The sequence below is a fragment of the Puma concolor genome, chromosome D4 (genome assembly GCF_028749965.1).
Source record: "Puma concolor isolate L17-30 chromosome D4, mPumCon1.1.hap2, whole genome shotgun sequence".
NCBI lineage: Eukaryota > Metazoa > Chordata > Mammalia > Carnivora > Felidae > Puma > Puma concolor.
Window position 1 is genome coordinate 94,711,927 of NC_141679.1, and position 23,921 is coordinate 94,735,847.

Sequence of the window (23,921 nt, forward strand, 5' to 3'; positions counted from 1 at the left end):
CAAGTCTTTGCCGGACGGAGGGCGCCATCCCCTCTCCCTTGCAGGGTGCTGCTGCTGTGGGGACACGCTCCTGCGGGGAGACCGGGGTCCCCCGGAGACAGCACGTGCTCTAGAGAGACACCGTGAGAGGCCTGGCCCCACCCCTTGTCCCGCAGCAGCCTTCCACGCCTGCTGTTGGGGCAGCCCCCTCCCCTGCCCTGCCGCTGGCAGGCAGGCGGTTTTCTGTCTCTGCGGCCGCCCGTTCTGGACGCGCACCCGCCCGCGGCTGTGCACACGGCCTTCGGCCCTCGCGTTGGGCTTGCTTGCGTGTGAAGTTGGCCAGGTTCCGCGGCAGGCATCGGGACTTCTTTTCTTCTGAGGCCGAAAGAGACTCCACGTACGGACAGACCACGTTTCATTGACGTGTCCGTTGATGGACCTCAGGCTGTCCCCACGTCGGCCGTCTTGAGCCACGCTGCCGTGGGCGTCGTGTGCGGTTTGTGTGTGGACGCGGCCTACCAGCGGAAATGGAGGGCTGCGTGTTGAACTGCCCGGTGGCCCGATACTCCTCGTGGCATACTTTCCACGTAACACCTTCGTTTCGCCTCCTGCTCCTCCCACGGTCTCTAGAATTTCGAACCTTTACTGGTTTTTAATACAAAAAGTATTTATTTAAAAACAGTAACAGCCACTGTGCCGCATGTGTGGTTTTGGCTCACCGGTGCCTTGTGTCCGCCCGTGTCCCGTCCTGAGGGCCTGTGGCTTCCCGTGTCTGGGTTTAGCATTGGGTTGACGGTTCTTGTTCCTGTCACCTGGAAGCCAGCCCTGCGCGCGGCCCGGGCCTGCACGGGTGAAGTCTGCTGCGGGTCGGTTCAGGTAAAGCACACTCTCTCTCTCTCGGCTTTTTACACCTGTCACGTAAGGTTGATTTACCGTGTGTTTTGGGTGCAGTTCTGTCCATCTTGCCACACGTACGGATTGATGGCCAGAATACGGGATAGCGCCGTCGTCCCTGTAGACGCCGCTGCGCTGCGGCCCCCGCACCTGTGACTCCCCAGCCAGTGCCCTGCTCTCGTCACCGTGGCTTGTCCGAGGGTGCCGTCAGTGCGGCCCGACAGTGTAGAACCTTCTGAAGCTGGTGCCGCTCAGCAGGATGAATGCCTCGGAGCTTCAGATGTCGTGTGGATCAGAGATTTGTCTTGTCTGTTTGTTGAGGAGCGTTCCAGTGCTCAGACGACCTGTCTGTCTGAGCATACACGTGTTGAGGGGAGTGCGAGTGGTTTCCAGATTTCTGTGGTCCTGCGTAGAGCTGCGCACGTTCGGACACAGGCTGCCGGGGAGCCCGCTTCCGTTTTCCCAGAGGGCTGGCCTGGCTGTTCGTAAAAGATACTTTGGAAGTTCCCGATCCTATGTCCCCAGTGTTTAGACACAGTTGATTTTTGGGTGTTGTCTTTATGTCCCATAAGCTCGATAAACGCACTTACTGGTCCAGGAGGTTGTTCAAGTGTGTGTTTTTGTAGCTTTGGGGGGATTTTTCACATAAACGGTCGTGGCATCTGTGAACAAGGACAGTTGTGTTGTCCTCCAGTCGGTATGTCCTTCACGCCTCTTGCCCACCGTGGCCCACCTGCAGAGTCCCCCGCTGGGAGACGGAGCCTGGGTACCAGAAGGGGCTGCCTGGGCCTCGTTCCCGCTCTTGGGAAGGTTCCTTCTTTCACCACCAGGTACGACGTGACCTGCAGCCTGGAGCGATGCCTCCGTCAGGCTGCCGCAGCTCCCGTCCGCTGTTCCTGCTTCGCAGAGAACTTTGTCATGACTTGGGTGCTTTGTGAAATGCTCTCTCTATGGCAGGTGTTCCGCCCAAGTGTTTTCCTCTGTTTTGCTGCTGTAGGAGCCGACGTTGACTGGTCTCTGAGTGCGGAAGCAGCCTTGCATTTCCGGATTGAATTCCACTTGGTTGTGGCATACTCTTCGTTTTATGTTTCTGGATTTGGTTTCATAATCTCTTGATTTTGCAGCTCTACTCGCCAAGGATGTTGAGCTATAATTGTCTTGCTTGTAGTCTGTGGTTTCCATGTCGGGGTGACGGTGGTCTTAGGGAGAAGGCGTCTGGAAGCATTGACGTTGAGGTTTGTTTCGTGACTCGGGCTGTGGTCTGTCTTGGTGGGTCGTCCGTGTCCACCAAGAATGTGTGTCCTGCTCTTGCGGAGTGGAAGGTTCTCCGCAGCTCAGGTAAATCGAGTTAGTTGGTGGTTCTTACAGGCCCACTTTTGTCTCCCCCAAAAAGACACGTTGAATCCCCAGTAACAGAATGTGATCTTAATTGGAAACATGGTCTTTATAGTGATAAACAGCTTAAAAGGAGGCATAGGGTGGGTCCAGTGCAGTGTGATTGGGTAGCCGTATAAAAAGGGGAGGCCCAGGGGCACCTGGGTGGCTCAGTCAGGCAGGCGCCCAGCTTTGGCTCAGATCGTGATCTCACAGTTTGTGGGTCCCGGCCCCACGTTGGGCTCTCTGCTGTCAGCGCGGAACCTGCTTGGGATTCTCTCTCCCCCTCTCTGCCCTCCCCCACTCTCTCTCTGTCTCTCACACGTTAAAAAAAAAAAGTAATAAAAAAAGGGGTGGGGAGATTTGGACACAGACACACACAGAGGGACGGTGGTGGGAAGGGACCCAGGGGGAGGCCAAGTGAGGACGGAAGGTCGGACCGCAGAGTCAACAGACGAGGACACCCGAGGACGGCCGGCCCCCCGGCAGCTGGAAGAGGTGAGGGGGGTCTCCCTGCAGTGAGCACGTGGACTCGTGGCCTCCAGAACCAACAGGCTTTCCCCCCGCCCCCCTGCGCGGGGTTCCCGGTCACAGCAGCCCCGCAGGTGTGTACGGTGGCCGTTCGGTTCGGCCCCGAGGCAGGACGCCGGCTCCCGCTGCCGGCGGCCTCTGCTCTCTGTCCCGCCGCGTTGCTCCGGCTGTGCTGAGGCTCTTTTGCGAGCCACGCACACGTTGGGGGAATGTCTTTCATCCATGGGCGGCGTCCGGCTTCCCCAGGAGGCTCCCTCTCCGTAGAGGCCAGCGCAGCCGGTCGGGTTTCCTTCGCGGAGGGTTTTTATGGCTTGTCTCCCCCGTCCTCTTGCGTCCCGCCCCCTGACAGCGTGTTTGACGTGCTTGGTGAGCGGCGGGTGGGGCCAGGGGCTCGTGTGTGTGGGTTTCCCCGGTGCTGAGCGAGGTGGGGGGGGAGGGTCCTTTACGTCAGTCCTCCGTCTGTCCCTCCATTTCCTCTCTCCTGCCTGGAAGGACAGGATTTGAACATTTTTTAGTGCTGTTTTAGTGGTGGTTTTAAGGAGCACACCACTCTTTTTTTTTTCCATGTTTATTTTTGAGAGAGGGAGCGAGCGAGCTCAGGGGAGGAGCAGAGAGAATCCCAAGCAGGCTCCGTGCCGTGCTGTCGGCGCACGGCCCGACGTGGGGCTCCGTCCCACAAACCGTGAGACCGTGACCTGAGCCGAGACCCAAGAGTCAGACGCTCAACCAGCTGAGCCCCCCAGGCGCCCCGCAACACGCTCAACTCCTGACGGTTTACTCACGGGCTCGATAGTTTGCACTGTGACTGGGGTGTAGGCACCTTACCCCCAGAGGTCCTTTATCATCCCCCACGGGGCACCTGTCTAGACTGAAAACCCCCATCAGGCAACACTGCTGCCTTCCTTTCAGCTGTCAGACGTGTCTTGAAGAACCCAGGAGGACAGGGGTCAGTCTGTGTCTGTGCCCTCATTGCTGGCGGCCCGGCCTCGTTCTGGTGGCACTTACCTCTTGTCGGAGAAGCTTCCATCGCTGGCTGTGGAGTCTCTCCATCTTCTTTCATTTGAGAACTTATTTCGCCTGTATTCGTGAAGGATGTTTCACCGGACACGGCACTCTGGGCTGCCAGCCTTTCCGTCTTTAACTGTGTCGCTGCTCCTCGAGGCCTCCGGGGCTGCCGGGGAGGGGCCTGTAGGGCAAGCACGGTCCTTCCCCACCGGTCAGGGTTAGTCTGTCCTCGGTTTTCAGAAGCTCGGTGAGCTGTGCCTGGCGGGGACGTCTTTGGCTTTATCCTGTTTTGGGCTCACTCGGCTTCTCAAATCTGTGGGTGTGGGCCTTCCGCCACATGGGACAAGTTTGCAGCCCTTACTTCTTCGGACCCCCGTGCTCTTTTCCTTTTGGGCCCCCAGCGGTACGAATGCAAGACCTTTAGTTCTGTCCCCCAGGTCCCTGGGGCCTGAATCTCCTCCTGACGGATTTTCTTTCTTTGTTCAGGTTGCCTAACTTCTGTTGACCTGTCGTCAGTCAAGTTCGCAGACTCTTCTGTCGTCTCCATTCTGCTAGTCTGTCTAGTGAGTTTTAACGGTTTGGTGATTTTGACTTTCAGGCCTAACGTTTCCAGACGACTCCTCTTGTGTCTTGTTTCTTTGCTGAGACTGTTAATATCTTTACATTTATTGCAAAATGTCTGTGATTGCTTCTTCGAGCGTTTTTCTGACCTTTAGAGTCTCAGAGAATTTCAACACCTATGTTTTTTCACCCTTGGCATCCGCTGAAGGTCTTTTCCTCTGAGTTGGCATCTCGATGGCTCCTTGCAGACCAAGTAATTGTGGGTTACGTCATGGACATTTCGAACGTCACTTGAGCGGGTCCGGGTGTCGTCCGGATCCTGGGCGGCTGGGGCGTCTGCTCCACGGGCACTAGCTCTCGTCAGGTTTGGGCCCTCACCCACAGCGGTCTGTGGCCCGGCCGGTGTCGGCCCAGCTTCCAGGCCCCGGCTCTCTGGACCTGCCCTGCGGCCGGGATTGGGCGGGCCCGCAAGCTCTTGTGTCTGGGTGTGCGGCTGGGCGGTCAGCCTTGGCGGTCACGGCCACCTCCGCCTCCACTCAGCGGCCGTGACCTCCCTCTCGCCTGGGTGCCAGCGCCGCCCGCTGCTCCAGCCAGAGACTCGGGGCTCTTGCTGCCCCACTCTGTCGTGCCCCTCCTGGGTCAGTCCACGTCGGGGTCCCCCCAGCGGCAGCCGGAAAGGGCACAGCAACGGGGGTTCTCTCAGAGCCACGGCTGTGCTCCGCGCTCAACACTGGGGGTTCCCGCAGCTGCCACGCTTAGCGCCACTGCTTGGCGCCACCGGGGGTCACCCGGGGCATGAAGAGAAGAGAAGAGGCCCGGGCATTTCCGCTCCGTGAGCACCAGGGGCTGAGGCCACTAGGAGTCCGGGCCGGCACGGACACTGAGTGCGTGTCCCGCTCTCACTTCGCCTTGCCCGCCGCTGCTGTCGCCGTGCCGCAGGAGGGCCGGGGTCTGTGTGCCTGTACCCTCTCACTGGGACCCACGACCTCCCCCACAGAGCCGTAGGGTCTCAGGATCCTCGCCGGCCCGCATCCCGTGTGTCCGCTGCTGCCTCCGGCCAGACTTCGGCACGCGTGTCCCGAGGACGTGCGCGAGGACGCTCTCAGGCCATCTTCTCTCTTCCTGCGCGCCCGCCCCACGACCCTGCTGCCTGCCCAGCCTTCTGCACCCGCCCGCGGACTGAGCCTCATTTCAAGCTCACGCCCACTTTTCTCCGTCTGGCTCCTTTACAGTCCGTGTGCTTTTCTTACCCCTGTGTTTTTGTTCTACAGATTTTACTGTTTCCGTGAGGAGTTTAACTTCGATGTATTTTAAGTCCTCTTCAGAAAACCGCCCACGTTTATGGCTTATCGGGAGCACACGTGCACTTGTGGGGCTCACTGGCGACTCTTCGTGGCAGAAGCCTCGTGGCTCTGGCTGCTCGGTCTCGAGCACGCGTGCGTGGGCAGTTCCGGGTTCTGTTCTTCTGCCCTTGCCTCCGGGTCTCCCTCCCTGTACTGTGTCCGGTGGTTCTGAGATGGGTCCCTGTTGTTTCCACGGGCTGGAGCGCCCACTTTGGCTGTGCGGCCCGCGCCGGCGGACGCTGGGCCCTCCGCCTCCCTAGCCGAGCCCCTCACGGGCGCTGCCCGGCTCTCTCCCTGTGGCCGGTGTGGCTCCAACCCCGGCAGCCTCTGGCCGGCACCACCTCTGGCCCGGAGGGACATCAGTTCCCGAGGGCCTGTCTGCATCTGCCGGCTTTGTCTTCTCAACGGTGGCAGAGGTGGCCGTGCACCGAGCGGCCGACAGCTCAACACGAGCTCCAGGTGCAGCCAGGCGCAGAAATCAGGCCCCTGCCGCATCGGCGCCCCCACCCGTCTGCCACCCGTCACCCAGGACATCCGCTGGTGAACCCCCAGGTCGGGCCAGCTCTGCCCCATGTCCCCATCCCGCGTGCCGTGCCCGCAGAACTCGCCCCCGTCCCTGCCCTGCCTGGGCTTCCCCAGCGCTTCTCCCAGCGTACAGGTCGGGCGCCCCCCGTACGTCTCCCTGCCGGGGGCACGCACACGTGGTGGGCGCGCTCTGGCGTTTTCTGCACGCCGGTGACCTCGTCTGCTCAGAGGCTGTGGGGCACGGCCGCCGAGGAGGCAGCCTTGAGCCACACTGCCTCCACCAAAGCCTCGAGTGTCCTGCTACCCGTCAGGCAGGCACGAGAGTCACGTAGACACCACCGGGCCCCTCCCCGCACACAGAGATCGGACGGCGGTGTGCTGTTGCCAGCTGTTTATTTGGCCCCCAAATGGGTGATCGGTGACATGCAGTTTGCCTGGGCCCACGGCGGACTGACCCGTGCTGTCGGCCCCGCTGCCGCACGGACCGATTCCCTGAGGAAACACCGCTCCGGGCGCATGGGGCGAGCCACGGGTCACGTGTGGTGCTGACGGCCCCAGGACCCAGGCCCTGGGGAAAAAGAGTGGGTGAAGGGTGGGGCCCCCAGCGTCCGGTGCATCCCACGCCAGCCAGGAGGCTGCCCCGGCGCTGGACGTCACGGCCGTGGGAGGTGGCGTGGGGCGTGGCGTGGGGCGTGAGCGTGGCGGGCGGGGGTCAGGCTGCCCGGTCTGCAGCCCCGCCGAACCCCCTCCCTGAGGCAGTTCTGTTCCCGGCTTCTCTGCCCACCACACGGTCTGGGCGGCGTCCGGACCCTTGGGAAGGGGCTGTAGGCCTCTGGCGTCTTCGGCGGGTCCCGGGGGCCCAAGGACGCCCGGGACGCTCCGGTCGGCCAGCGCCCCCCTCAGCGCTTCTGGCTGGCAAACCAGGAGAAAAACGGGTGGGGACGAGGACGCGGGGCCTGGTGGATGCGCACGGTGCGCGGCGAACGCCAGGCTTTGATGGTGGCGTCGTCGCTGGCCGTCAGCAGCAGCTCCTGCTCCTGGGGGCTGAAGACCACAGAGTTGACCACGTCCTGGTGCCGCAGCTTCGCCAGGCAGATGTTGTAGTGCCGGTCCCAGATGTAGCCGTGCCGGTCTTCGGCCCCGCTGCGGGAGAGCCTGGCGTGAGCCCCCTGCCCGCCACACCCGGCCCGGCCCTGCCCCGGCCCGCGCCACTACCTGGCCACGAAGTCCCTGCTGACATCCAGGAAGATGAAGAAGCACTGGTCGTTGGGTGTGTAGGCGCGGTGGGCCCGCAGAGCCCGCTTCACCTCTCGCATGGTCTTGAGGTCAAACACCAGCAGGTCGATCTCCTCTGCGATGGGCGGTGGCTGCATGGGGTCGGCCACCACAGAACCGCTCGGCCAGGCTCGGCTGTTCACGTACAGATACCTGGGCAAGGGGCACCCTGCTTGGTACCAGGGGCCCGCAGAGCACCCCTCGCCCCAGGACACTCTCGGGGGCCCACCTGTTGTCCGGGGACAAGCCCATGCCGATGATGTGTCCGTGCACGTCGATGACGTGGTCCAGGGCATCAAAGAAGGCATCTGAGCCCCGCCCCTCACCCAGCACAGGCCCGGCTGTGGTCATCTGGTGTGGCAGGATCTGCTTAATGCCTGCGGGGGCGCCGGGTGAGGGGAGCAGCGTCACCTCGGCACCGGGAGCACATCTGAATCAGAGGCCCCCACGGAACACACCGTCCGGGAGGCTGAAGCGCGGCTGGGCCCCCCAGTCTCGCTCCCTGCGTGGCCACGGGACCCTGGCCTCCCCCCTCCCCCCCAGTCTGCAGGGAAGCTTCGCCGTCCCTCCCCCCGCCCCGGCTCCAGCGACTGGGGAGGGCCTGCCCCCACTACCGATCTGGTGCGGCGAGTAGGTGAGGCAGCCCGTGGTGAAGACGAGGAGCTTGCGGGCAGCGGCTGTGCTGTGCTCGGGGGGCTTGGTGCGGCCCTGGGCCAGCAGCTCGGCCACCTGTGTCTCCAGCGTGTGCTCTGACAGCTGGGGCTGCGCCCGCCCGTCCAGGAGCCCGTCCAGGAAGCGCCGCAAGCCCTCCTTGGTGCGGGCCGGAGCCGGCCCCGGGCCCACCGCCTCGTCCTCACTGTCGCCGCCCAGGTCGAAGACGCGGCCGGGGGTGGCACCGTCATCCAGCAGGAGGTCCGGGCTGTCGAAGCGGCTGCAGTCGGCCACCATCACTGTGCGGATGGTGCTGGCGTTAAGGTTCTGGATCTTGAAGAGCCGCTTTACCACGTTGACGTTCTCGGACTCCACGTCCTGGGGGTGGGAGACAGCAGGTGGGCAGCAGGCCGAGGAGGCGACAGCCGCAGGGGGCACACGCGCCCGCACCTGGAAGGCGTTGTTGAGCCAGAGCACTGAGCAGGAAGTAATGTCTCCGATGCGGTGCAGGTTCCCCGAGATCAGGCTGGTCTCCGTGAGCCAGCAGCCAAACACGTCGTATGGCTTGTTGCGCACTCGGGACAGCAGGGCGAAGTTGTCTGGGAGGGGCGGAAGCGGGGACGGGGCTGGGAGGGGCGGGGCCTCGTGGGGGCGGGGCCTCGTGGGGGCGGGGCGGGGTTGGCCGAGACAGCCCGCCCACCACAAGCCGGCTCTCACCTAGGCTGATGACTGCGATCTCACCAGACGAGGAGTTGTGGGGCCCCAGGAACACCCCGGACGCCAGCAGCAGCGAGTCGTCCTGGTTGAACTGGGAGAACTGGGTGTAGCTCCAGTTATAGGGCCGCATGTCCGCGCTGTGCAGCAGCGAGACCGTCAGGTCGTTGTTCCAGATCTGCGTGGGGGCTCAGTCATCTAGGGGCCTCTCGTGCCCACCCTGCACGTGACACGGGGGCCCATGCTGCAGGCCCCTCTCCCAGCTGAGCTCGTGCCCAGAAACCACCACTGGGATGTTGCTCCTTGCCCCAGGCTGCCAGCAGACCCGAGGTGTGTGGGTCCACAGGGTCGGGCTCCTCACTCGCCATTAGCAGTGAGGGCCCCCCACCCGGCCTCCTTCCTATGAGCCCCAGGTCCTAGCGGAGATGCTGCTCCCTGGCGGGCTGGGCTCACCTTCACCGTGCAGTCCTTGGAGCAGGAAGCAAACTGGTAGCCGGAGTGTGAGAAGCTGAGGTGCAGGACCTGGTCCGTGTGCTCCTTGAGCGTCTGCACTTCCACGCAGGGCACCGTGTCGTAGAGCCGCCGAAACTCTTCATACCAGGATGTGGCCGCTGGGGGCGGGGGGTGGGGGGCAGTCACTGCTGGGGCCCTGAGCCTCCTTTCCCACAGAGGCCAGCCACCCAGACAGCATGGGGGCCAGCCCTGCTCCTGGAGGACGCTAGTCACCTCAGCTGCAGGGCTGTCCCCCCCTCCCCCACCGCCCCCCACCAGACCCTGTGCTCAGGCATGGACTGGCTGTCCCCCGTCCGTGTGCGGGCCACACGGTGCCTTGGTGACCGCTGTGCAGATCTGGGCGGTGGGGGGCCAGCGTGGTGGCTTCAGATGGTCCACATGGCAGCATGTGGTCCAGATGGCAGCATGTGAATGGCCCTGTCTCCCGCCCAGCCAGCCTGGTGGACCATGGGGCCACGTGCAGGCCCTGACCTGGGTGCCGGGGCACGTCGCGGGCCACCTGGTAGTAGCGGTAGAACTGCTCCCTCCACAGGAACTCATCCCGGGACACGGCATGCCACTGGCGGCACACCAGCCCAGCAGCAAGCACGTCGGCCGGGCCCAAGCTCAGGAAGATCTGGTAGACGAGGCTGTCAGGGAGCAGGGGCGCACCCCCCTCGTCCATCGTGACATTCTGCCCGGGCAGCCCTGAAACCCACACGCGGTCCCCTTAGTTGCCAGTCGCACTGTGGGAAGGGACCCGGGCTGGGGTGACTGCCCTGCTGGGAATCCCACGGCACTGACAGTGTGCAGGGGGCCAGCTGACACTGCCCACCTGGCTAAGGATCCGACAGCTTCCCCAAGCCCCCTGACCCCACACTCATGACGGGCCCCCCCGGCAAGTCCTAGTGATCCTCTGGAACAGGCAGCTTCTGGGAGGGCAGCAGACCCCTCCCAGCACCTCCTGGCCTGGTCCAGCCTGAAGTGGGAGTATGGGGCGGCCCCGCTGGGCCCCAGATCTGATCTCAACCCCAGAAGGGTCCTGGTCTGGGGCACTGGCCTTCTGGGTGGGGCCCTCTGACGACCTCCCGCTCATGGGCCCAGAAAGACATGTGGACGCCTAGGCCGGTGACTGTTCAGAGGCCAAGAAACGAAGAACGGGTGACCCGCACGCACTCCAGTCACTCTGACCTTGTAGACCCAAGGCTTCAGAGCTGTCAGCTTGGGACAGAGATCCTTCCGAGAAGAAGCTGGGGCCGGTGGGACGAGGACCAGACAGCCCGCCCCAGACGCCGCCAGGGGCACCAGCCGGCCCTTGGCCTGTGCCTTGTGGTCTAAGGGAGCCCTGCCAGGCGGTCAGCGGGCCAGCGCGGCCACTGCCCGGCGAGCTGTGGGCGGGGCGGGGGCTGCCAACGTCCCCTCCCACCCTCCTTCCGAGGGGCTGCCGGGGGCGGGGCCTCGGCTCGGCCCCCGGTCCCGGCGCGGCGGCTTCTGCGACACATTCATCGGCAGAGGGCGCGGCCGAGGCCGAGGGGCCGGAGACTGGGGGATGGGGGGTGGCGGGGGAGGGCAAGGAGCCGGAGACCGGACGCGGCCGGTTTGCGACGCTCCTCGGGGCCGGGGAGACGGGGTTCGGGGGCCGGGGCCGGATGACGACGCTCCCCGGGGCCGGGCGCACTCACCGCGGCCGCCTCTGCCCGGCTGTGCAGCCCCCGGCCCGGCGCCCGGCCTCGGCCGGCGGACCCGCTTCCGCCCCGCCGCTCCTGCCGCCGCGTCTCTATGATGGAGCCCGCCAGGCTGACGCCTCGAGCCCTGAGGCATCGATAGCCGCCGAACGCCGAGCACCCGGCAGCCTGCATCGGCAGTTGCTGCGCCTGCGCGCACCGAGCTCGCTCGAAACAGCGCCCCAGGCGGCCGGGAGGGGCGGCGGCCTTGCACGGCCGCCAGTGGGCGGGGCCGAGACCTATGCCCGCTGTAGAACGCGGGTTCGAGACCTGGCGCTGCCGCTGGCAGCGGCTGGGGCCCTGGGTTAGGGGGTCATGGACAAAGAACCAGAGGTCAACTAGGACTCTGTAAGCAGGATATGGAGCCAGGGCCCTCCCAGGAAGTGCAGAGTCGAGGAGGCTAGGGGTGGACTCTTGCTGGGGGCGAGGGGGAGGGCAGGGTGCTTGGTAAGGCTGGAGGTGGGCCGACGCGGACTTCCTGTGACAGGCTTCCGGGCGACACTGGTCAGTGGACTCTGACCCAGGGCTTGGCCGTCCTGCCCTGGGCCTCCCCCACTCTGGTCACTGCCACTGCCATGCTGACCCCCAGGACTGCTCTCCTCTTGACTCTGCTCCTGGCTGGGGGCTCCCTGAGCAGGAGGGCTCGGAGACCCCCTCGACCCGCGTCTCCCATCAGCACTATCCAGCCCAAGGCCAACTTTGACGTTCAGCAGGTAGGGGGACAGGTGGGTGGGCGGGAACTCATCTCGCTTTTCAGGCGTCATCGCCTTGTGTTCTCACGTGACCTGCCCCTAGTTTGCAGGGACGTGGCTCCTTGTGGCAGTGGCCTCCTCGTGCCGCTTCCTGCAGGAGCAGGGCCACCGGGCTGAGGCCACCACACTGCGTGTGGCTCCCCAGGGTGCAGCCATGGCCGTCAGCACCTTCCGGAAGCTGTGAGTCCCCGGGACAGACCCCTGACCCTGATCCCAGCTTTTCTCTGGCCTGGACCAGAGTCCTGTGAGGCGCTGCCCGGGTTGGGGTCCTTAATCCTGCCCTGCTAACTGCCCCCCTTCCCCCCCCCCCCCCCCCCCAGGGATGGGATCTGCTGGCGGGTACGGCAGCTCTACAGAGACACAGGAGTCGCGGGGCATTTCCTGCTCCAAGGTGAGGGGAGGGCATGGGAGGGGGTGCAGGGCTGGGGGTCAGAAACTGCCTCAGCTGACTCAGCATTGCCCAGCCCGAGGTGCCCGTGGGCCGGTAGACGTGGTCGTCGGGGAGACAGACTACCGAGGCTTCGCCATCCTGTACCTGGAGCGGGCGCGGCAGCTGTCGGTGAAGCTGTACGGTGCGTCCACGCGGGAGCCCGAGCTTTGCGCACGCTCGGGGCCATCCGTGTGGGGCGGCCCAGATGGACACACAGACCCTCCCTGCCTCCCTGTATTCTGATTCTCTCCAGCTGAGCAGGGGTCGAGGGAGGAGCCCCCGCACATAGGCCCGCGTGTGGGGACAGAGGGGACGGGGAGGAGGGGTGGGTGGGTGCGCCCCAAGCACACAGACCCTAGGCCCGGCGTGCCCTGCCTGCTCCCTCACCACGTGCCCAGGAGCCCCATGTGCCCCACAGCCCGCTCACTCCCCCCGAGTGACGCGGCCCTGAGTGCATTCGAGCAACGGATCCAGAGGGTCAACCTGACCGAGGACCAGATCTTGTTCTTCCCCAAGTATGGTAAGCCTCCCTCCAGGCCCCCAGTGGCCTGCCTCGCCCTCCCGCCTTGTGCCCTGCCCCAGGCACTCCTGACCCCTGCCTGGGCCCTCAGGTTTCTGCGAGGCCGCAGACCAGTTCCACGTCCTGGATGGTGAGTGGGCAGTGCTGGTGGGTGGTGAGGGGAGGGCACCTGCCACCCGCCCCTCCCTCTCTGGCTGAGTCTCGTCTCTGTGCCCCAGAAGTGAGGAGGTGAGTCCAGGGGGCAGCCCTGAACTCGGAAGGAGTGAAGACCCTGAAGGTGATGGCCCCCGCTGCCCCGTTCACTGAGCCCCGGCACCCCGCGGGGCAGGGCCACCCAGGGGGGACTGGAGCTGCGCACCGCCCACGGGAGCACAGGGGCACTGCTTTCATTAAACGCTGTCTGTCCTGGCCCCTGATTCCTTCCTTTCCTTCCTTTCCACGTCGGACCTGGACCCGGGCCTCCCTCTGCCCATCATCTCGTGGGCAAGTGGCACTGCTCCCCGGGGTGGGCTGGAGAGGAGAGCGCCGTGCCCTGCTGTCCCTGTGCCCTGGTCTCCTCTGCTTCGTTGGGCCCCCTGCATCGCCGTCCCAGCTCTCCTTCCCTGGTCCCTGTGTCTAAGCGCTCGTGCCCTGCTGGTCTTACTGGGCTGCCCTGGGTGGGCCCAGGTCCTGAGCCTGCCCCCTGCTCAGATGTTGGGGAGCCTTTTCTAGAGGGCTGAGGAGCTCTGTCCACAGGTTCTCCTACTCGTGCTGACCCGGAGCTCTCTCCTGGGACAGGACAGCCACCGCATAGGCGCAGGCAGACCCCCTCCGGGTTCCTGGATGTGGTGCCTGGGTCTGGGATGAGCTGGTATCCAACTTAGTCGGGAGGCGGGGCTGTCCCCGTGGCTGCCCCCTGAGGGCTGGCAAGCGTAGATGGGGCACAGCACGGACCACCTGGGGCCGAGTCCTGGCATCGGGCAGCTAGGCGCCCGGGGTGGGGGTGGGGGGGGGGGGGCGGAGATCATGAGGGTGGCCGGGCAGGGAGAATAAGGAGAAAGCAGGCCAGCCTGATTCGTGTGCTAGGACTGGGGTGAGCCCGGGAGCTTGGCGTACAAGGGAGGGAGCCCACACCCAGGGTCTGAGCACGGTCACCAGGAACCAGGAGGATGGGTGGGCTTTGCTCTGTAGGGAAGATCTGTCCGGAATGTGGGAACTCCAAGGCCAGTGGGAGATTTAGGCAGGGGGAGGGAGGGGCTGAAAATGGGGTAATGATGTGTCCCCCACACAATGGCTGCCTGCAGGGGCCCTTCCGAGCGATGCCAGACTGTCGGGGGGGGGACATTGAGCCCTGAGGAGGGTCTGCCTCCTCACTGCCCCCCAGGGTAGACTGCGCATCCTTTCCACACACCGGGGCGTCTCTCACTGCGGGTTCTCAGAAGTGAGGACATCCCTGAAAGAGAAGAATCGGGACTGGGAAAACTGACCCTCGAGGTCAGTTCAGGAAGCCTCAGGCACTCGAAGGAAAACGAAGTGTTGAGTCACCCCACATGCAGCTCTCCCCCCAGGCCAGGACCCCGGGGGTGGGGGCGTAGGTCCCACGGGGCTGGGGGACAGGTGCCCTGCGGCTAAGGGAGGGAGCTGTGGATACCACCCGGTGCCAGGGGCCTAGCGGGCTGGGCATAGACTCTGCTCTGCCCCTGCTGGTGAGAACAGTGTCCGGATTATTACAGCCGCATTCAGCACCCCCCTCCCCCCATGTTGCTAAACCGTCTTCTGCTTTTGCTGGAGGACACTGGCCAATTTCAGCAGCTCAAATGACTTGGGGGGAGGGTGCTGTGGCCTCACACATGCCTACCCTGTGCCTGAGGGGTCTGTGGGCGTCCTGCTCCGGGATGGTGTCTCTGGGCTCTGAGGACACCTCCTCCGTGGGAGGCCGGCTTTCTCCTACTCCCCTCGGTGGGCGGCCTCCCTAAGCTTCACTGGGCGAGATCCAGGCCCCCGTGTCTGTGAGTCAGCACCCTGGGGTGCTTCCGGCTGAATGTTTCCCATCCCGGAGAAACGTGCACCCCTCACCCCTCTGCCCCCCACAGTCCCCTGGGAACAAGGACAGCGTGGGAGGGGGCACCCCTCCAGTACTGGGGGGGGGGAGGTCTGAGGGCAAACGGCAGCCCCAGGCTGGAGCCAGGCTGGGGCTGGAAAGTCAGGAAAACAGGCATGAACTTGGCCAAAGCTGGGCCTGGAACCAGTGCCAAGCCCCGCGTCTCGGGACCCTCGAGGCGTCCACCTGATGAGTGCCTCTGAAGTACCCGCCCGGCCCCGGGCACAGAGGCAGGGCGGCGCCCTGTCTGGAGCTCGCCACTGGCTGATGGTGAGGCTGAGGGGGCACCTGGGAGCTGGGCCCCCCACCCTAGCCCCGCTTTCCTCCCTTCGCCCCCAGTGGCCTCCTTCCCCGGGCTGCCGGGAACTGGGGCTGGGGACCAGGCCATCCCAGGTGAGCTGTAGGCCACAGAGCAGGAGGACCACTGTCTGGTCCCATCTCTACATGCCCACTCGGTCCACTGGCCCAGTCCAGACCAGGAGGGTGGGCAGTTACCGGGAGGAGCCAGCCGCAGCCATCTGGGGGCTCCATGTCTGCAGTGGGTGGGGACCATGCCCGACTCCGCAGACTGGGGGTTGCCCACCCAATGTGTCTTGATGCTAGACTCCCAGGAAGACAGATAGGTAGGGCTGGGAGAAGAGGGGGAAGCGGGGAGCCCTGGCCCCCAGGATTTTGAGGGAGAAGGGCAAAGGAAACTGTAGCCTCCCCACATGCCCCACATCCCAGAGACCCACAGCAAAGAGCTAGATACAGTGCACCTGTATCACATGGGCCGTAGCTCGGAGCTGGCGTTACCCCAGAGTACCCTGCGTGCCTCACCCCACGTCCCCCGGACAGAAAATGAGGGGCTCTGCTCTGGGGTGTGGGAGGGTTCAAACAGATCTCCCTCCAGGGTTTCTGGGAGGGCTGCACGTCCAGAGGGCGGCGCCAGAGACCCTCCCGAGTGACCCCAGGGCTGAGGTCCCACAGAGCCCGGGCTGTCCCTCCGGGTCTCCGACAGCAGGTCTGCGGGGGTGGGAGTGGGGGTTTGGGGAGTGGTGATTTCAGTTGTCATGAATTTTATTTCCAAAAAAAAAAAGTTTAATGCACCCTAATTGTCACAAAGCATGGGAAATAATTGTAGTTCTGAGTGAATTGTTTTTATGTAAAATAATGTTAATTTTGTATTTTGCCTTTTGATTCTAAAAGAGGATTTTTTTTTTTATTTTAAAAAAATTTTTTTTTCAACGTTTATTTATTTTTTTGGGACAGAGAGAGACAGAGCATGAACGGGGGAGGGGCAGAGAGAGAGGGAGACACAGAATCGGAAACAGGCTCCAGGCTCTGAGCCATCAGCCCAGAGCCCGACGCGGGGCTCGAACCCACGGACCGCGAGATCGTGACCTGGCTGAAGTCGGACGCTTAACCGACTGCGCCACCCAGGCGCCCCTAAAAGAGGATATTTAATAACAGAAGAAAAAAAACTACCTTTAAAAGACGTATATAAACTAAATTGGCAGCCGCGGTTGGGGGCCTCGAGGAGGAGCACTGTCCTGGGAGCCCACCGGCCTTGCCGGGACTGGGGCGTGCTGTCCCAGGCCCCCAGCGCCCGCGGTCCCACAGGCGGGTACACCGTTGGCCCTGGGGGGGGGGGGGGGGGGACTGTTGACGCTCTGTGCTTGGCTCCGCTCGCCGGGCCTCACAAAGCAGCTCCGGGGGGGGGGGGGGGGGCGCAGATGGGCTAGGTCCCTGCCTGTGGGGACACGGCTGAACATGGCTCGCTGCGGAGGGGACCGTCCACCTCCCTCCAGCTCACGGCAGGGGCGTCACACGGGGTCGTTCCGCGCGTCCTGCTCCTGCCCAGCACTGCTCCCACCCCAGCCCGCGGCCGGGGTGAGGACCTCGGGGATCCCCGGACTCCAGCATCCCTCCCCGGTGTCCCTGTCGCCCGGGACCGCGTCCTCGGGAAGAGCGAGCCCAGAGCACCACGTCCGAGTTTTCGGGGAGAGAGGAAAGAAGCGGGGAGCAGCTGGGGGCGCTCCTGCTGTGGAAGAGAGGACGGGACGGGGGGGGGGGGCGGCAGGAGGGCTCCTGGGGAGGCCGGCGGGGAGGGGGGGCTGCCGCGAGGGGGACCCGCGGACCCTGCCGCCTCTCGGGGTCGGCTGCGGGGACGGCGGTCGGTTCCCCGGCCCTCACATGCGGGGGCGAGCAGCCACTCCCAGCCCCCCAAACGGTGGGCGGGCGGCGTCACGTGCGCACCCTCGACCAATCGCACTGGGGGCGGGAGGAGCCTCGCCCGGGCGGCTCCCGGCGTCCTCCGCGCAGCCTGGGACGCGCGCCGCACGGGTGGCGGGGGCGCCGCGTGGGTCCCTAGGCCGGGAGGAGCGGGCGGGGTCCGGGAGAGCTGGCCCGAGCGGCCCGCCCGGCCTCCGCTGCGGCCGGCACGTCGTGGCCAGAGAAGGCCGGGCTGGGGTCCCCGTTCGGACCGCCGCCGCCCCGCCCCCGGGCTCCCCGGAGCGCGGGCGCCAAGGGGGCTGCTTTCGGGTGTTGGGCGAGCTGAGACTCGGGTCGGGATCCCCAAGGCAAGGTCGGCGCCTGCAAGGAGGGAGGCGTTCAGGGAGTCAGGCGTAGGAGCTGCTACGCCAGCTTCTGTGGGACGGTGATCGCTTTGGGAAGTTGCGGGCAAAAACGGGTCACTTGCACCCTGTCTCCTTGTGGGCCCTCTCCCCAAGTAGTAGAGCCACACCGAGCAGCGGGCAGAGCCAGCCCAAGGAATGCGGTGCTGCCCTGCAGGCTCGGTTCTCGAGGAGATGCTGGTGGCCGCAGCCCTCCCGACCCCTGACCCTCCCACTGTCCTGGGGCCTGCAGCTGGCCCAGAGAGGTCTTGACCTCCACCTGGCAATGGGACTCGCTCCTGGAGGAGGAAGGACCAGGCGGCCCATGCCCTTCCATGCAGAGTGAGGGCCAGGACAGAGCAGAGCCATGAGGCTCCTCGCCTTGGGGGACGGGTGCTTTCCAAGTGTCCTGGCTGGGGCCCTCCTCCTCAGGACAGGCTGCTGGAGGCCCTGGGGGGTGTGGGGGGGGGGTGGGGGGGAGGTGGCCCAAGACAGGGGACGCACTGGACTGCCTATGTGGGAATGTCCGTTTGCTCCCCAGGCCCTTGCTCCGGGGGTGGCCAGGTGGGCTACATGCCCAGAGCCTGGGCCCTCTTGCGCCCAGGCCCGGTGTGCGGGGGCTTCCTGCCCCCTGCCCTCCCTCTGGCAGAGGGGCCCCTGTGATCCGCCCCTCAGTCGCCTCTATCTGGGTATTCTGGCTGCCTGCCCCGCCACCCCACCACCTCTGGCCTCACTCTGACCCGCCGCTACCTCTGCCCCCCGTGACTGTAGGGCCACTTGGCCCTGTTCTTGCCCCACACTGATTTCAGGGACTGTGGAGCGGTGTGGGGCGGCAGACCGGACTCTACACTGTGTTCCTGCAGCAGAACACTGTGCCCCTGACCTTTGGGACTAAAAAGGTCAAGCTCCCTGTGTGGGATGGAACATTCTGCCCTCCACCTGGTAGCAGGAATGCCGCTAGGGTAGGGCTAGCCTAGGGAGGCGCCTCGGGCCTCTGACCCCTTCACTGGCATGGGACACTGGGAAGGGGTCCCAAGGAGGTGTGGAGCTGGGGGTCTCAGGAATCAGAAAGCAAGGTCCAGAGACATCCCTGGGAGCTAGTGGGCCCAGCAAGCACCCCCCGCACCTCCATTTTCTGCCCACCTCCCTTCCTGGGCTGGGACCCAGATGCCCTCCATCTTTGGTGGGCGGGATCTGAAGAGGGCCCGCCCCTGCCCAGCCCACCCCCAAGCCCTCCGCACCCACCTCTTCTGCCAGTCCTGAGCAGGAAGGTGGGGGGAGCACACCCCTGGGGGAGGGGCACCTGCCAGGTGGGCCCATAAAGAGGTGAGTGTCTGAGACCACAGCGACAATGAGCATTTACTTCTCCGTCCCCGCTGACATGGGGCCTTCGCCTGCCCTGTGGGTGATGTTCATCCTGCTTAAAGGCCAGACCTCAAACACCCAGCCAGGCATGATCTCCTTACAGAGTTTCCAGGAAGACCAGGTCTGGGGGCCGGGTTGGAGGGGGAGAAAGCCAGGGTCCAAGTGCAGGGAGAAAGGAGGGCCATGGTGGCCGGGGAAGGCACCACCCGGGGAACCCAGCATGGCCAGCCTGGTCTCAGTGTCCTCCCCAGAGATTCCTGACATCCAGCAGAAAAGGGCCCCGAACAGACCTTCTGGGCAGCCGCTCCCTCCTGTAGCTCCTGCCAGTCCCCGTGAGGTGGGGACGTCTCAGTCCCTCCACACAGATGGGGAAATAGTCTGGACAAGACCAGCCACTGGGCCAGGTCACTCTGTCCCTGCCAGACCCAGGGCAGCCCCCGGCTTGGCGCAGGCACAGGCTGCCTGGCGAGGGTGTCAGGGCTGCCCTGGGCTCTGCCGACTCCGGGTCCCCACAGTTCCAGGGGGAGTGGTTTGTTGTCGGCCTGGCGGGCAGCACCCACAGGAAGACAGACAGTTCCTTGCTGAGCCCGTTCACTGCAACGTTTGAGAAGAATGAAAACGGCAGCCTTAAAGTGTCATATGCCATGACCCGGTGAGTGAGGATCCCTGACCTGTACCTCCAGAAGCCATGGCTTCATGACTCAGGTCCAGCATGGGCCCCCGTGCCATGTTCTCCCAAGATCCTCTTCCAAAAGTTCAGCACAGGCTGCTAGTGACCTAAGCCAGCTGTGGGGACACACACAAGAGTGGGGGACATTCACCGGATCACAGACTCTGAAGGGCCTTGGGCGCTGATGGATTTCAGGTACAGCTGGATCCAGGAGCTCAAACAGTGTGATCAGTCCCCATCACCTCCTCCCTCTCTCTCTCTCTCAGCTCTGCTTGCCCTGGACTTCTGTTGTTCAGGGAAGTTCTCACCTCACAGGGATAAAACATCAGCCTAGGCTGATGTGCTTTTCAGGGTTTCAATTCCAGAAAAGAGATCATCCTGGTCGGCCTGGCAACGGCCTCTGACTGGTTCTCCTGGAGTCAGGTGCTCCTCCTGGATCAGTTGCTGCATCCAGGGTGACAGGTGGTCTGGTCGGTGTGCCTGGGTAAAGTGCCTGCTCCCTGGCTGGGAAGAAGTGGGGTGTCTTCATAGACAGCTGCCTGAAATGAGGTGGAGGGGGGCGCAGCCCGCCCTTCGGGGGACACCGATGCCACGAGGGCTTCCTTCCCCTCCCAGATCTCCTGCAGTCCTGCCCCTGCCCCCTCCTTGCCCACCTGCCTGGCTATGGGGGAGCAGAGGGCCCAGAAACCTCTCTGGCTAGGGCTCTTTGGCCCCACGTTAGGTAAATGAGGAGCCTGAAACGAGGGGGGTTTGTCACGTAGACCAGGGTTAATGCTAGAAGCCGAGAGCCTCTGAGGGGCTCCACTCGGCCCCTGCCCCCGCCTGCCGGCGACCATCGTTGAAGCCACCTGCACCACCAGCCACCCCAGAATCCCCCACCAGAGCGGCTCAGACTCTCGGGGGCATCTGACTGGCCTGGTTCCTGCCAGAGGTTGATTACTGGGGGGACCGTGGGGGACAGAGAGCCCAGTGCAGATGCAGCCTCTCCCCGGCCTGCAGGCTAGGCTGCACCTGGTTGCTGCTTAAACAGGCGCATGCACCCGCATGCTGGCCCCCGCACTGCTGGCCGTTTCCCGGAGGACTGAGCCCGGGCCCGGGGGGGGGGGGGGGGGGGGGGGGGGGGGGGGGCTGGAACCAGGCCCCGCACAGCAACAGCCGCCCACAGCCCCCTCCCCTCCCCGCCCCACCCGGCTCCGCGAAGTCCACAGCTGAGGCCTGGGGCGCCGGGCAGTGCCCACTGGGCCCACTCCGTATTCCCAGAGGGGCCACCGTGGCCTAGAAAACCCCTCACGATGGCACACGCGTGCACGTTTCAGGTCCTGTTCCAGGCTGAGGAGGAGCTGTCCGCGGGTGGGCTGGGCAGAGGCTTCAAGGTCACCGCCCACACCTGGCTGCTCCTCCAGGAGGGACACAGGGCAGCCCCGGGGGCCACGGAGTGGACACAGGCCTCTCTGGGGAGAGAAGTGTGCTGGGCCGTGCCCGTGGCTTCACACAGAAGTCTCCTCCAGACAGACAGCTGTATTCTCTCAGGGGCCCACTTCGGGGCCCGCCCCTGAGAAAGGCAGAAGGAAACTAGCGGTCCGGCCAGCTTCTGGAACCTTCCTCCTCTGTCCATCCCTGCTCTCACAGGGGCCACCGCTGTATCACCTGGTCTTATGTGCTGATCGCAGCGGCCCAGCCTGGGGGCTTCTCAGTGGACAACACAGCGGGTGAGGGGGCGACGGGGGAGAGGCGGGGAGGCGCTGGTGGGCGTGCCCCTGACGCTGCGCCGTCACCCCTCAGCGCCCGGGAAAGGCCCCGAGGAGGTCCAGGTGCACGACGCTGACTACAGCGCGTTTCCTCTGATGCTGTCCAGGAGACTGTCGGGCGGTCAGAGCGTCCTCACGGTCAGCCTGCTGTGTGAGTCCTGGCCGGCGGCCGCAGTAGAGCCGGCGGGACAGGGTGGGGGGAGGGGCAGGGCGCCCCCACTCGCTCCGGTCGCTGAGGGCCGTGCTGCGCTCATCGGGCCCCAGGCAGGACGTGGGTGATACGGACCCGGGTGCTGGAGAGGTTCCTCCACCTGGTCAGAGCTCAGGGCCTCTCGGATAACAACGTCGTCTTCCCGGACTTGGCCGGTCCCGGGCTCTCAGGCTGGGGCGGGAGCCCAGACCCAGCGTAGGTAGCTGCCCATGGGCCTCAAAAGCCCTGTGGGAGCCCGGCGGGGGAGTGTGGACTGTGTTCAGGGTGGACCTGTGGGGTCCTGGCGGCGCCAGAGGGTTCAGCCTGAGCCCAGAGTGCGGCGGGGAGGGGGGGGTCCATATTTGATCCCTGTCCCACCCCCACCCCTCCACCCTGGGCCACCCCTTCCCCCTTCCGGGAACATTCCTCGCCACACCCCCGCCCCTCCCACCTCTGGCCCTTTACAGGTGTGGGGCTACGTGAACACGTACTGGCAGACGTGTGCATAAAACACGCGCGGACCTCCACACACACGTGCACATGTAACCACTTAGACACCCACGCACGCACACGTGTGCACAGAGGTGCACGCACACTGGACACCGTGCTCACAAGCACGAGCGCTTGAGCGCCCCCTTGCGTGTCTTCGGGGAGTCTGGGGGCCCAGGTGGGGGCAGGGTGGCGCCCTGGAGGGCACGTCCCTCGGTCCCTGGCCGGCCTCCCCCACCCCAGCCCGTTTCTCCCTCAGCCCCAATTCCTCTCCCCTCCCCGGAAGCTGCCAGCTCTCTCTTGTGCGTCTTGCTCCTCCCCAGCTCTGCCCCCAGTCTGTCCCCCATCCTTCATCCGAGGCTCTGTCTCCCCCATCAGACTGGTCCCCCCATCCGAGCAGCCGTTGAAGGTGGACGCAGCTCCTCCCCGGCCAAGGCCTGTGTCACTGCCCCGCACTGCCCTCTTCTGCTCTCGGCATGAAATAAATGCTCCGTGTTGGGATCCAGCCGTGCGACCCACTGTGACCTCGGGTGGGTAGGGGGAGCCCGAAGTAGGGGCCTCTGAGCACACTCACCCACCCCAGCCCACCAGGCCTGTCCTTGCCCTCCAGGCTTCCTGGGGTGTGTGTGTGTGTGTGCGCGCGCACACGTGTGGCTTTGCAGGCCCTCGTGGATTGCACAAGTTGGTCCCGGGACAAGGCACCTCCATCCTCCCCACACAGACCCCCACCTCCACCCCCACACCCCCTCCGAGCCCTGGAGCTGCCATGAGGGGTGCAGCTGGGGCCCCAGAACACGAGCAGGCCTCGTATCCTCGTACCTCAATACAGAGGCCCCGGGCCTTGGGGGCGGGGGGCGCAGACGGGATTGGCTTCCTGCCGGTGGGCACGCGGGGACGACTTCCCTAGGCCTGACCTCCACTGGGTGTACGGACCCTTCGGGTACGGAGAGCCACAGCCCGGGACTCCGGCACGCTTGTGCACACTCGAGGGCAGCTCACAGCTGCCCGACCCCAGACAGGACCAGCCCTTCCGAGTCTCCCCCCATCTTGGCCCCCACGGCGCTGCGAGCAGGGGGGCAGCGGGCCAAGCCCAGGGCCCAAAGTGGAGCTGGCCCCACCACAGGTGAAACAACATCTAGAGAGGTCTCTTGCTCTGTGTCAGCTCGAGTTTCTTTGGCCCGAGTGGATGCCCCCAATCCAGGGTCAGCAGAAGGAAATAAACACAGGTGGACCGTGCCTGGCCCTGGGCCAGCCTTCGTGCCTTGGCCCTGCAGCATTGTTGGGACGGGGACGTTGCTTCCTCCTGGCCTTGCCCGCCGAGGTCCCACAAAGCCCTGCAGCGGTTACAATGATATCGATGGGCCGCCTGGGGCTTCCCCCGGTCCTGCCAACGTGAGGCTGTGTCTCGGGTGAGCCTTCCAGGCCACAAATGGTGGCGAGCTGTCGTGCACAAACCCAGGGCAGAGGCCAAGGTAGCCGCACACGTGACAGCCAGGGAGGTCCCCCAGGGATCTGGGGTCTGGCCCCTGGTTGAGAGGCCCCGAGGCCCTTCTCCAGCCACACCCCTCCCAGCGGTGTCCCTCCTCCCAGGCAGGCGCCCCACCCACCCTCACCCATTGGCAGGAGCCCAGGCTGGGTGGGCAGGCTGGGCAGACCAGGCCTGGAGAGGGGGGAGAGGGAGGAGAGGAAGAAGTGGGGCGCAGCCAGGGGCGGAGACCCCTGCACGTGACCCTAGTCTCCACCTCCAGGAAAGGACGGATGTGCCTTGTTTCCTAGTCTGAAGTGCAGTTTACGACTTTGAGCTACACAGGACCCCTGTGCACGACTTCCCTGGGTCTTCTGACGTGGTGTCCCTATCAAGGGCAGAGGGAGGAGGGTCCCCATTCCTCAGTGCCAGGCAGGACTCACTCAGAGCCCTGGAGGATGTCCCCGACTCCCCCCGGCCCTCCTCCCAGCCCTGTCATCTGAGGACAGGGGTCCCTGCCGCTTCTAGTGAGGGGTGCGGTGTGGGTCCC

General features: G+C 64.9%; 3 protein-coding genes and 1 long non-coding RNA gene across 7 annotated transcripts; 2 read left to right on the forward strand and 2 right to left on the reverse strand.

Moving 5' to 3' along the window:
* Positions 1 to 2,298: 2,298 nt before the first annotated feature.
* On the reverse strand, positions 2,299 to 6,318 carry LOC147575183 (uncharacterized). Its single transcript, XR_015243244.1, has 2 exons — positions 3,784 to 6,318; positions 2,299 to 3,263 (listed from the first exon to the last, which is right to left on the reverse strand). It is a non-coding gene; the product is annotated as an uncharacterized LOC147575183 (long non-coding RNA).
* A 270-nt stretch (positions 6,319 to 6,588) lies between these two features.
* Positions 6,589 to 11,177, reverse strand: FBXW5 (F-box and WD repeat domain containing 5). Of its 3 annotated transcripts, XM_086684558.1 has the most exons (9): positions 11,027 to 11,177; positions 9,837 to 10,052; positions 9,306 to 9,463; positions 8,856 to 9,030; positions 8,589 to 8,737; positions 8,102 to 8,516; positions 7,717 to 7,864; positions 7,428 to 7,640; positions 6,589 to 7,355 (listed from the first exon to the last, which is right to left on the reverse strand). In XM_086684558.1, exons 1-9 carry the CDS (start codon positions 11,163 to 11,165, stop codon positions 7,112 to 7,114), a joined length of 1,857 nt encoding a protein of 618 aa, XP_086540684.1. In that variant the 5' UTR covers positions 11,166 to 11,177; the 3' UTR covers positions 6,589 to 7,111. The 3 variants fall into 3 exon arrangements, with proteins under 3 accessions (XP_086540684.1, XP_086540683.1, XP_086540685.1); XM_086684557.1 differs by having other exon boundaries at positions 8,102 to 8,737; XM_086684559.1 differs by lacking the exon at positions 11,027 to 11,177 and adding an exon at positions 10,536 to 10,997 and having other exon boundaries at positions 8,102 to 8,737.
* A 118-nt stretch (positions 11,178 to 11,295) lies between these two features.
* C8G (complement C8 gamma chain) lies at positions 11,296 to 13,186 on the forward strand. Of its 2 annotated transcripts, none has more exons than XM_086684563.1 (7): positions 11,296 to 11,781; positions 11,864 to 12,000; positions 12,141 to 12,211; positions 12,285 to 12,392; positions 12,669 to 12,770; positions 12,862 to 12,900; positions 12,989 to 13,186. In XM_086684563.1, exons 1-7 carry the CDS (start codon positions 11,644 to 11,646, stop codon positions 13,000 to 13,002), a joined length of 609 nt encoding a protein of 202 aa, XP_086540689.1. In that variant the 5' UTR covers positions 11,296 to 11,643; the 3' UTR covers positions 13,003 to 13,186. The 2 variants fall into 2 exon arrangements, with proteins under 2 accessions (XP_086540689.1, XP_086540688.1); XM_086684562.1 differs by having other exon boundaries at positions 11,556 to 11,781; positions 12,992 to 13,186.
* Positions 13,187 to 17,139: 3,953 nt separating this feature from the next.
* LCN12 (lipocalin 12) lies at positions 17,140 to 21,808 on the forward strand. Its single transcript, XM_086684564.1, has 5 exons — positions 17,140 to 18,930; positions 19,325 to 19,461; positions 21,109 to 21,188; positions 21,262 to 21,378; positions 21,492 to 21,808. The coding sequence occupies exons 1-5, from the start codon at positions 18,796 to 18,798 to the stop codon at positions 21,635 to 21,637; spliced, it is 615 nt and encodes a 204-aa protein (XP_086540690.1). The 5' UTR covers positions 17,140 to 18,795; the 3' UTR covers positions 21,638 to 21,808.
* Positions 21,809 to 23,921: the final 2,113 nt, after the last annotated feature.